Source organism: Epargyreus clarus, unplaced genomic scaffold, assembly GCF_041222505.1.
Source record: "Epargyreus clarus isolate Ecla_fem2 unplaced genomic scaffold, WU_Ecla_fem_2.2 ptg000033l, whole genome shotgun sequence".
NCBI classification, from domain to species: domain Eukaryota; kingdom Metazoa; phylum Arthropoda; class Insecta; order Lepidoptera; family Hesperiidae; genus Epargyreus; species Epargyreus clarus.
The window spans coordinates 4,455,915-4,468,374 of record NW_027332238.1 but is presented as its reverse complement, the minus strand read 5'-3'; the positions used below and the strand labels follow the sequence as shown (position 1 = coordinate 4,468,374).

General features: G+C 38.0%; 1 protein-coding gene across 1 annotated transcript; it reads right to left on the bottom strand.

Moving 5' to 3' along the window:
* Window positions 1-3,735: 3,735 nt before the first annotated feature.
* Window positions 3,736-12,397, bottom strand: LOC140755548 (zinc finger Y-chromosomal protein 1). Its single transcript, XM_073090835.1, has 10 exons — window positions 12,194-12,397; window positions 11,704-11,817; window positions 10,354-10,677; window positions 9,358-9,576; window positions 8,660-8,874; window positions 7,152-7,256; window positions 6,513-6,719; window positions 4,840-4,951; window positions 4,220-4,321; window positions 3,736-3,932 (listed from the first exon to the last, which is right to left on the bottom strand). The coding sequence occupies exons 1-10, from the start codon at window positions 12,299-12,301 to the stop codon at window positions 3,795-3,797; spliced, it is 1,644 nt and encodes a 547-aa protein (XP_072946936.1). The 5' UTR covers window positions 12,302-12,397; the 3' UTR covers window positions 3,736-3,794.
* Between the last annotated feature and the right edge of the window lie 63 nt (window positions 12,398-12,460).

The following is a 12,460-nucleotide window of genomic DNA, read 5'->3' as shown; positions in this document are numbered from 1 at the left end:
CCAGATAAGATAAGGTTTATTTATAATATAGGAGTAGCAGATGTGTATCCAGTCCATCCGATGGTATGTGGTTAGTATTGCCCATGGACATCTTTCTCTCTTACCACAGCCTCCAAATCAAAACACAGCAGTGCTGAAAACTGCTGTTATAACAGAAATAGGTTTGGTGGTGGTGCTGCCTAAGTCAAAATACAGATGGTTCTACCTCCTTTATCCCGCTTAACGCACCATCTTAGTTTAACCGTTAACATATTATATTTCAGATCGATTTACAACTATATCCATTGTACCTACTACTATACTACGATATAGTTGAATATTCACTTTACATATACCATATGTAGTTTTCAAGGTTACAGCGTCCCTTATGAGATAAATATAACATTTTTCCTGTTACAACCGGGAAACTTTAATTATTTACTCTAATTCTAGGAATTAGTATAAAATCGACGTAATATATTTCGGTATTAAAATTAATTATTATTAAAATAATCGGTACAGTTGCAGATACAAACCTCTTGTCGCATGAATCTGAACACATTTTTATTTAATGCTGAAAATAAGAAATATATCTCGGGTTGAAATAACTTTTTAATCTTTACTAATATTATAAATCCGAAAGTAACTCTGTCTGTCTGTCTGGTTGTCTCTTCTTCACGCCCAAACCACTGAACCGATTTCAATGAAATTTTGTACAAAGATAGTCTGAGAGCCGAGAAAGGACATAGGATAGTTTTTATCCCGGAACTTCCTGGAACTAATATTATAAATCCGAAAGTAACTCTGTCTGTCTGTCTGTCTGTCTGGTTGTCTCTTCTTCACGCCCAAACCACTGAACCGATTTTAATGAAATTTTGTACAAAGATAGTCTGAGACCCGAGAAAGGACATAGGATAGTTTTTATCCCGGAAATCCCAAGGGAATTAGGGATGGCGATCTAAGATCGATTAATCGTAAAATCGATCTTTTGGACCCAAAACATCGATTATTTTAATCGATATTAGTAAGGATTGAATCGTAAACTATGCATTTGATCAAGTGATGATCTTTAGCAAAGTTGAAGGTACGAATTTTCCGTTTTATATATTATGTTAGTATGTTATATTATTTTCTTTTAAACGCGGGCGAAGCCGCGGGCAAAAATTAGTTCTGATATATAGCATCAGTTTATATTAGGTTAAGCAGGAGCTAAATAATGTAGCCAACTTACATTTGATACACAAAATGTATCTGGCTACCCTACCCTACCCGACCTACTTAGTAGGTACATTTTATATCACTTTAGTATTAGTGTGACAAAAATGGTTACTAAGACGATCTGGATATGGTTTGGCTTCGAACCAGATTTGTGGAGTAACGTTACGGTTAGTGGCCAATGCATGTCAGCTTAACGTTCTTTGAAGCACGTCAACACGCACAAGATTTAGCCACTAACGGTCACCCATCCAACGCTTGACCGCCCAAAGATGCTCATCTTTGTACAGCTTTCGACATCCTTAAAGCAGGGAAAATATAAATTATGTAAGAGGTCTACCTAGACTGTTAATTAAACTTTGGTATAATAATGATTGAAATACAAAATATATAAGTATAAATTATCAATTCATTAGTATTTTATAATTAATTAGATGTACCGATAGTTAAATAAACATATTGAGAAATCACATAAATAAACCAAATTTTAGGTAATTAATTAAATAATATTAATGAGTACGAATATATAAATTTAAGCGCTTTTTGCGCTTGAAAACCAAACACACGGAGGTGTGTGATGGGCTCGTTTTAATACGTCAGAAAAAAACCGAGGCAGTTCCAATTTATCGTCATAAATTTTACAGTGAAATATGAGTGTGTACCTATAATTGCATAACCGACCCTAATTTTAGGCGCGGAAGTGATATATAGTTGAAATAATAGCTTTATTTAGATTCTAGATCATTCTGTCCATATTGACCATATTAAGTTACATCCACGCATATTACTCAGTAGCGGCCTACGTGCAGCCGATCACAAATAGAATCACATATATATAGCGATTAATTACATCTGTCTGTGCGGAATTAACATCAGGTAGATTACATACTCCTTGATACAAGAAATTTTTACAAATATCTTCAATACGTGAAGTCTGAATAGTCACCTATTTCTACCTAATAACAGCAGTGTTAGGCGCTGCTGTGTTCCGGTTTGAAGGGTGTGGTAAGGGAGACATACTTTTCCGAGGCGTTCCATCTTAGTCCTCAGGGCTAGCGGCGCATCTGTGACTGACCTCAGATAGGAATATCTAATCCTATCTGAGGTTGATTACAGATGTCCACGGGCGGCAGTAGCCACTTACCATCAGGTGGACTGCATGCTCGTCTGCTACTCCTATATTAAAAAAAGGTGAAAAAGTCCCGTTATGTAGCTAGTTGGCTTTCAAAGATCGAAATTTGAAAATTTCTAGAAGCGTCCATTATTAATAAACCATCTATCCAGTGGTTTGCTTACTTTTTACCATTTCCGCCTAGAATGTCCCATTTCGAATGTTGGTAGGCATACGGTGGATAGATTCAATATTAATAAAGAACATAGGAAAATTGTTAAAAGACGATCTTTGGTAGGTAATTTATTTATTTAATAATATTTTAATTTTTATAATAATCATGCAAGTAGGCACATCTGACTATTTTCTTATAAAAAATCATTAGTTTTTAAGCTATGGACGTTGTTGTAACTCGCCGTTAGATGGCGCTGTAGCACTACTTCAACGGATTTTTGTAATAAGTGATATTAGAGGAATATATTTTTAACCATTTTGTGTATTATCATAAAAATATTGTACACATGTTTAAAAATATTATTTGTGCGCTATTCAATTTTATTTGTAGAGTTAATAATATAATATACAGAAATAACGTATAATGTCCGCTTCATATTAATAGATGGTGTTGTTCCTATATAAATGGAACTTGGTTTTAAGCACGGAACATAGATTAGTCATAGATTAGTAAAGATTACTCACTCCTAACTAGAAAATGTGCCCAGTTTTGAGAATTGAAATACTTGCGTAAAAAAGTTTTGCCACGTCTCCGTGCTAAAATATCCCTAAAATATTTGAAATATTTATTTTTTATTATGTAAATTCATGTAAATTACGCAGTATTAGTTATTTATTCGTAAATTTTCTCTAAAAATGTGTTTATTTGTCAAGAATTCAAAAAAAGAACTTACGATAATAAGCCATTTGTGGCTTCATTCAATTTCAAGGCGGCGAAGTATCTTTACTAATCTATGAGATTAGTAAAGATTACTCACTCCTAGCAAAAAAAATTACCAGTTTTGACAATTGAAATTGTCAGTCATATATTTTCCGTGTTTGAAAAATATTTAAAAAATGTAGTTTTTAGGTCATTTACGAATGAAACGATATTTCTCTGCACTTTTTCTTCGATTTCGTGTTTTTGCACCATTTAACTGCACATGTCGGCATTGTTCCGTGTACATTACACCATGACAGCCATTAAATGGCTGACACATTTGTCAGCTGTTTACACAATTTAATGGCTTCCTGCAATTACAAGGCGGTGAGATATCTATACTTATCTATGGCACGGAACAATTATTAGATTTTTTTGTTCCGTGATTTTTAAATTTCGGTTTGGAGTTACCACAAAGCAGTGTGGCAGAACTAAGACTTAAACCTTTCTCATACAGGTCTATAAATAAAGATACGCTAAAAATAAAACGCCTTAATTAAAAATAAATATTTTTATTGTCATCGTTATATTTAAACGAATTTTCCATATATGAAGTCACTGCGTTTGTGCGTGTAAGGCCCGTGTATGTGTGTGTAACGCTGCCCGTTGTTTAAAAGTATCGCCGCACTGCTCACACATATAAGTACGCTCTGAGGAGTGAGTGAGATAGTGCGCTCTGAGAGTTGACTGTGTCTGAAAAATAAAAGTTATTGAGAAGACATCCAAAAGGTGGTAGAATCTTTTACTCTACCCTGACGTCACCACAGCCACACCTTTTCTGTTATACCAGCAGTGTTAAGCGTTGCTGTGTTCTGTCGTTCCAGCTTAGTCCTCAGGGGTAGCGGCGCATCTGTGGCCGACGTCAGGTAGGAATCTATCCCTAGCTGGGGTTGATTACAGATGTCCATAGGCGGCAGTAGCTTACCATCAGGTGGACTGCATGCTCGTCTGCTACTCCTATATTATAAAGGAATACTTACGTAGAATTTCTTCCCGCATTCAGTACACGTATGATTTCTCTTCCTGTTGGCACTATGGTGAGTCTCTATATGATTTTTCAGAAGCCAATCCGATATAAAAAGCTGTAACAGAAAATGTAAATGAACCAAAATAATCATCATCAACCCATCACTGCTGGGCACGGGTCTCCTCTCAGAATGAGAAGGATTAGGCCATAGTCCACCGCGCTGCCCAAGTGCGAATTGGTTGCGAATTCACATACCTTTGAGATTATTTTTTTATTTTTCCTCACTATGTTTTCATTCACCGTTTAGCAAGTGATAATTAATTTCTAATACGCACATAATTAAAAAAAAAACCAGGGGTGCGTGCCTGGGATTTGAATCTTGGACCCCTCGATCGAGAGGCCGAGTTTCTTAACCACTAGGCTATCACTGCTGTTTCTTATATGGCAACCCCCAATCACTTTGAAGATATTTTTTGAGTTTGAGTTTGAGAAGGAGGCTTAGTAATGGGGTTCCGTTTTAGTATCGTATGGGTACGGAACCTTTTGGGTATGGAACCCTAAAAGTAAATGGCTTGGACAGGGATCGAAACCGGAGCTATGTTAGGGCGATATGGGCACCACTATTGTCCTCACCTTATCACAAATCTCGCATTTGAACGGTGATTTCTTGAGATGAAAAAAGTTGCAATGCTTCCGAAAATATACTTTTGAAGCAAACATCTTGTTGCAATCCGGACACTTATGCCTGTGGACAAAGTATTAATTATTATTCATTTATTTATTTCAATAAATCTATATAAATAAGCTTAAGTGTCTGTTTTTTTTTAATTGCAAAATTTCTTTTTACTAAATGTAAAATTTTACACCGTAAAAATCAATCAATGATTTAATATTTTGTCTGTCTGTCACTGACTGGTAGCTAATGCTATAAGGCTATTTTTAAATTACTAAGAGGGCAATTTATTTATTTTTGCTTTTGTACATATTGAACCCAGATATATTGTTTTGTATATTAAAAGGGAAAATTACTTTTACCTCAACAATTTAAGAATAACACATTTTTTATCTTACCTTGAAAACACCTGCCAGGGATACTCGCTTTTTATTCTGAAAATATCTAAAAGGGAAACATCTTTTTTACCATGCTATTGCCCTGGGAATTGGTAAATTTTAAAAATTACCTGTTTAACCTGAAATTATAATGGGGGAAATCTATCCTTTTATCCTGAAAATGTGAAGTGGAAAATAAACTTTTTAACCTGGAAATATGAAGAGGGGAAGAATACCAATTTCACCTAGAAAACTCAAGGGGAGAAATGTCCTTTTTAAACCTGAAAACATGTAAAATAGGATCCACTTTTCATCATGTGCACTCATTTACTTACAGAATTTACTTACAGTGTAGCTGACTTAGTGATGTGTGGACAATATTATGTACCACAAAAATAGTTACAGGGACTATTTTGTACGCTGAGAGCATCAAGCGGGGTTTTTATCTAACAAAACCTAAGGTGAAGAAACCACTTGTTCAGAAAAACATGGAACGGGAAAACAGTTTTTAATCCGATAATATTGATGAAAAAAATATCTAGCGGTGAAACTTCTTTCTTACCCTGAAAATATGCAGCGGTACGCAATTTTTACACTGTAAATATAAGGAGGGAAACATTACCTTCCTAACTTGGAAATATAAGAAGTGGAAAATTATCCTTTTCATCTAGAACTATGAAGAGGGAATCATGTTACCTTTTTAACCTCAAAAATCGATGGGGGAAATTTCTTGTTATTATTATATTTTTTTTCACCTAGAAATGTGAAGATCTCTCATCACTCACACCCTCTCCGCGTGGTTCTTGCTGATTGAGTGATGTGTAGAGAGTGCTTTGTACCCCAGAAATAGTTAGGGGGGCTATTTTGTACCCTGAGAAAGTCATGCGGGATAAATTTTTTTTAACCTAATAAAACCGATGGTGAAACTACTATTTCAGACAAACACCGAGAGGGAAAACATTTTATCCCGAAAATATCGATGAAGAAAATTACTGTTTTACTTTAAAAATAGCTAGCGGGGAAACTTTTTTCTCACCTTGGAAATATGTGGCGGGAAACAAAACATTTTCAACCTAGAAATATCAAGAGGAAATATTCACATTTTCATCTAGAAATATGAAGAGGGGAAAATCGTCTTTATAACCCGGAAATATCAAGAGTGGAAAATATGCCTTTTTTACCTACAGGGAGACATCTCTCTTTTTAAACCTGAAAACAAGTAGGACACGAACAATTTTTCATCTCTAATCACTCACACTCTCTCCGCGTGGTTCTTGCTGTTCCTCAAATGGTGCCTGTACACGTGTATGTTCTTGTACTGCACGCCGCACTCGCCGCAGTACGCCAGCTGCCGCGCGAGCGACGCCGCGTGCGACGACATGTGTGATTCTAGGCGGGACTTCGTCTTGAATGTCTTCTTGCATATGTCGCATATGAAATCCCTCTTCGATTTGTGGATGCGGCTGAAAATATTAGGTAGTTATAGACTAGTACTACTACCTAAATAAAAGTTTAGGTCTTGAATTTTTGCCCCAATTCCCCATGACAGCGATACTTCATCTCTCTAACTTTATGGTTAAGTAAAGATTCCTTTAAGGTAAACTAAAAAGACTGAAGGATTCACAAAGGGTTATACTCTTTTATGGTTCGACTCCGGAGGTATCACCTCCACTGAAGGGTGTGACTAAAGGAAGTGAATAAAGGAGACTTACTTATCAGAAGCGTTAAAACTTAGTCCTCAGGGGGTAGCAACACATCTTTGGCTACTACAGGAATCTAATCTTATCTAGGTTTGACTACAGATGTCCATGGGCTGTAGTACTTAGTAGAAGGTACCTAGTATGAGGTGGACTGTATATTCATCACTATCAGATACTTTTCTACTAAATACATACGTTTCATGTTTACGCAGCGTGTCTTTCCCTTTAAACTTTTCGCCGCATTCGTTGCAATACAAAATGTGTTGTGTCCGCATGTGTTCCGACAATTCTTCTGGAGTCCTGGAACAAGAAAATAATAATTTAAAATGTGGGAAAATGCAAGTTATCTCGTGACAAAGCAAGTGGAGCACGCATATACATTCACTCACACACGAACACCAATACATGTGTACATAGGGAAACCTACTAATGAAAGGGGGAGGGGAAATGAAGGAGACAGAGAAAGACTAACTAAGCGACAAATCGGGTGGAGCACACACATATAATATAGACACACGCCCACACCTACACACACGCATTTAGGAAAACCGAGTGTGTAAGAAAAAAATAAGGAAGAATGAAGGAAGGGTATTATAGGGAAGAGGAATATAGGGAGGAAAAAGGGAGGAATGAGGGAGGGATAGGGATGAGGTAGAAAAGCGGAGAATGAATGTGGCAGGCGTAATAATATGAATGGATGTCGGATGTTGGGGAAGGAATATTGTGGAGAAAAAAATGTGTGTGGAGCACACACATACGCATACATACTAATATACACACATACGCGGAAGCATATACATACACACGCGCATATAGCGAGACCGAGTGTTTAAGGGATAGTACAGGTTCAATGGAAAGAAGGATAGTGGGGGAAAGAAATACGGGGAGGGATAATAGAGGAATGGTATAGGAATATGCATGAAGGGAGGGTGAGGGAGAGGATGAACGAGAGGACAAGTGAAGGGGATGAAAAAATGTTGGGGTGAAAAAGTGAAGGGGGAGGGTAGAAGAATGAGGGGGGTGGAAGAATTTAGGGATGAAATAATGTAGGGGGTAAAAAGTGGGGGGTATTATGAGTGGGGGGGAAGTATAAGTGGGGAAATGTGAAAAATGTGGGGGGGACACTCACCTAGCGACGTGGTCGCACCGCGCGCAGTGTATGTTCCCGCGCGTGTCGGCGGCGTGCTTGCGGGCCGCGTGGCTGTGCGCCGCGCCGCGCCGCCGCGTGCGGTGCGCGCACAGCCGGCACGCGTAGCGCCGGTAGTGAGCGACTAAGTGGCGACAAATCGCCGGGAGAAACGCGAAACGGGTGGAGCACACACGCACACACACACGGAGGCACATACACACACGAGCTTATAGCTAGACCGAGTGTGTTGATATACTGGGTGTATTGAAAGTGTGGGATGGTGAGTGGGGGAAAGAAATACAGGGAGGGATAATGGAGGGATATGCAGGATGTGAGGGTGTTGTGGAAGGAAAATGGGGGGAAAGAAGGGAAGAGGGAAAATGTGTGGATGAAAAATGGCGGGGGGTTGAAGAATGAGGGGATGGAAGAATGTATGAGGGGCGAATAATGCAGGGTGTAAGGATGTGGGGGAGGGGTAAAATGGGGGGAGAAAATGTGGGTGGATGTAAGAATGTGGGGGGGGGGAGCTAAAATGTGGGGGGTGAAAATGGGGGGCGGGACAGTCACCACTCACCTAGCGACGTGCTCACACCGGGCGCAGTGTATGTTCCCGCGCGTGTCGGCGGCGTGCTTGCGGGCCGCGTGGCTGTGCGCCGCGCCGCGCCGCCGCGTGCGGTGCGCGCACAGCCGGCACGCGTAGCGCCGGTAGTGAGCGCACAGGTGGCGACGCAACGCCGGGAGAGACGCGAAGCGGGTGGAGCACACCGGGCAAGCGTGCGGGCCTATCGACTGGAACAAATATTAATAGGTAGTAACACATGGATTGCACAGGCAACTCGCTTACGCCCTTTATTAATACTCAATCTATCTCACGTTTGCCTACTAACGATCGAAATTTGACTTTATTATATTATAGGACTAGCAGACGAACATATAGTCCATCTAACAGTAACATCTAACAGTAATTGGCTACTGCCACACACGGACATCTGTAAACAACCCCAGATAAGATTAGACTCCTACCTGAAATCAACCGCAAATGCGCCGCTACCCCTGAGAACTAAGCTGGAATACCTCGGATAAGTATGTCTCCCTTACCATACTCTTAAACCAGAACAGGAGCGTTTCACTCTGCTGTTATTAGAAAGGAATCTATGTAGCGGGGGTGCTGTCGAAGTCGAACCACAAAGGATTCTACCACCTTCAACATTTAGTGATTTGGCTGGCTGAAGCTTAGCTGTGCTGAATCACAACACATAACAAGTCTCCTACCTCATCATGCTTATTCTTCACATGCAAATCATAATTCTCTTTATTCTTGAAACCAAGAACACAGTGGTCACATTTGAATGGAATCTTCTTAAAATTCGGCTGTCTTCTCTTCTCTTCTCTATTTCTAAGCATTTCTTCCTCTGTGAACACTATTATTTTGTACTTCTCTTCTAAAATGTCCTCCTCTGAGTCTTTTGTGATTTTTGGCGGCCTGCTGTTCTGAAAATTGTTATTGTGTTATTGAAATAATATTATATTCAACCAGAAAACAACATGGTTTCACACATCTAAAAGCAGCAATATATATGACTAGTTTTTACCCGCGGCTCCACTCGCGCCAGAGGTCGGCTAAATTAGTTGTAACCACACTTTTATTACCTTGACCTGTATGTACGTATGTAACGGAATCTTTGAACTCGATTATTACCCACTTTGAATGGTCCAATTAATTTAAAATATTGAACATTATCAAGAACCGATGACAATACACAATCTTAATAATTTTATCCCATTCTCCTCATCAGGATCGTGAGGAATCAGGATTAACCTTTCCTTGTGCGAGTTTAGCATGGTTTTTAGTTTAAACTTTTTTTTTTGTTTCCTTGTGAACTATACTTTTTTCGGGATAATGGTACCTTGTATGTATGTATGTGTTTTTTTGAACCCTTGACAACATGTGCACAAAATTTCATGACAATTGGTTTATGTAGTTAAGGTGGAAAAGTGTAGCAAACCAACAAACTCACCTTCATATTTATAATGTAAGTTAAAAGTAAACACACATAGTATTGTAGCGACTTCCCGCTACTCGACAAGAGATGGCGCTGCTGAATCACGCTATCGAAGTTTTCTAATCTTATATATCTATATATCTATATCTTGCATATATACAAGTTCCGAACTGAGACTGTCGGAGCACGGCCGCTCCTCGGGCATTATCACCTAGCCCAGCAGGAGATCTCCCTTTGACAAAGTATATTAAAAGAAATACCTTACCTTTTTTTTTACTTTCCCCAAGACACCATTCTTGTCATTTTTCAGTTCACTTTTTTCAAAATCACAATAATTTATTCCATCAATTTCTTCTTTAAAACCAACTTTAACATCTTCAGCACAACTTGATATACTATCATCACAATTTGGAATTTCAAATTTTGGAATATTTTCATTATTTTCGACTCTACGTATTTCCTCTTCTTTTATTACATTCAATTTATTTGTAGTAACATTTTCTGTGTGTAACAGTGGGTCTTGTTCATAGTAAAATTGGTAGTCAAAATCATTTTTGGTTTTCAGTGACATACTGCCTATATATTTAGACTGAAAAGAACATACAGGTATTTTTACCACACTTTTCTTAGCTTGACCTGTATGTATATATGTAACGGAATCTTTGAACTCGATGTCAACCCACATTGAATGGTCAAATTCATTTAAAATTTTGAACAATTATAAAGAGCCGATGACAATACACGATTTTAATAATTTTATCCCATTCACCTCATCAGGATCATCAGGAACCAGGATTGGCAATTTTCCTTGTGCAAATTTAGCCTGGTTTTTGGTTTTGTAAGCTATAATAATTATTTATATACTTTTTTATATGTAGGAAATGAGCATGCAGTCCACCTGATGGTAAGTAGCTACTGCCGTATGAACATCTGTAAGCAACCCCAGATATGATTAATTCCTACATGTGATCGGCCTAAATGGCTGCTACCCCTGAGGACTAAGGCAGAATGCCTAGGAAAGGATGTCTCTCTTACCACACCCTTCAATATGTGAATGACTGAGTTAGAACTCTGTAATTTGTGTCTGGAGGCACCTGTTTTAACCTTGGTACGCATCATATGTCTTCTTTGCTACATTCTTCAAACCAGATCATAACAGTAATTAACTCTGCTGTTTTTATTAGGCAGAAATAGGTGTGAAGGTGGTCCTGTAGTTTAGGTCAGTGTTCCACAAACTTTTTGTGTTCAAGGCATAGATTAGTAAAGATACTTCGCCGCCTTGAAATTGAATGAAGCCACAAACGGCTTATTAGTAAGTTATTTTTTTGAATTCTTGACAAATAAAAACATTTTTAGAGAAAATTTACGAACAAATAACTAATATTGCGTAATTTAGATAATAAATAAATAATTATTTCAAATATTTTAGGGACATTTTAGCATGGAGACGTAGCAAAACTTTTTTACGCAACTATTTCCATTCTTAAAACTGGGTACATTTTCTTGTTAGGAGTGAGTAATCGTTACTAATCTATGGTTCAAGGTATAAAATTACCTAAAAAGGCTATTGATACAATTACCTAAAAAGTATAGTTTGAGCCAGAATAATATTTACCTCCAAATTATTGCATAGAACATTCTGGGCCTGTATAACTTGATTTTTAAACTTCCATATGTTTCTCACTTGTTGTTTACACTCCCAACAAATGCCTCCCATTGTGTTGATTAGCTGAAAATATAATTAAACAATAAATAAATTCGTTTTTTTGACCTCACAGCACATATGTTTAGCGTCGACAGACTGAGCGCAGATGATAACAAAAAAGGTTTTGAAGGTGGTATAACCTCTATGGTTCGACCCCAGTGGCACCACCGCTGCACCTATTTCTGTCAAATAGCAGTATAGTAAGGGAGACTTGCTTTACAGATGCGTTTCGGCTTAGTCCTCAGGGGTAGTGGCTCATCTGTGGCAGATCTCAAATAATCTAATCTAGGGTTGATTATAGATGTCCACGGGCGGCAGTAGCTACTTACCATCAGGTGGACTGCATGCTCGTCTGCTACTCCCATGATTTATATAAAACAGTGTTAAAAAAAGTTGTAACCTGGAAAAAATGTAATTCCTCTAAAATAGTCTGCAATTTAAACATAGGATACAGAGTACGATCCTTAGATAAACACGTTTGGCAAATATTAATACATAAAGCACTCATTTTTATTGATTTTCGTCCTGTTACAACTTTTATTGATTATTATTGTTTTTGTTTATGTCATTTTCAAACGCCATAATTGTTTACTTTTATGTTTCTTAAAGGCAAAGCTCTGCATGTAGTACAGCGTAATTAAAGCAAACAGCCTTGTATAATATAATA

What these genes read in the sequence shown, in the direction of transcription:
- LOC140755548 (XM_073090835.1), bottom strand. Translation starts at nt 12,301, where the DNA reads ATGAGTGCTTTATGTATTAATATTTGCCAAACGTGTTTATCTAAGGAT. An exon ending in TGGGGAAAGTAAAAAAAAAG is followed by an intron (nt 9,577 to 10,353) that starts GTAAGGTATTTC and finishes AACAATTTTCAG; the next exon opens with AACAGCAGGCCGCCAAAAAT. An exon ending in TGAAGAATAAGCATGATGAG is followed by an intron (nt 8,875 to 9,357) that starts GTAGGAGACTTG and finishes TATTTGTTCCAG; the next exon opens with TCGATAGGCCCGCACGCTTG.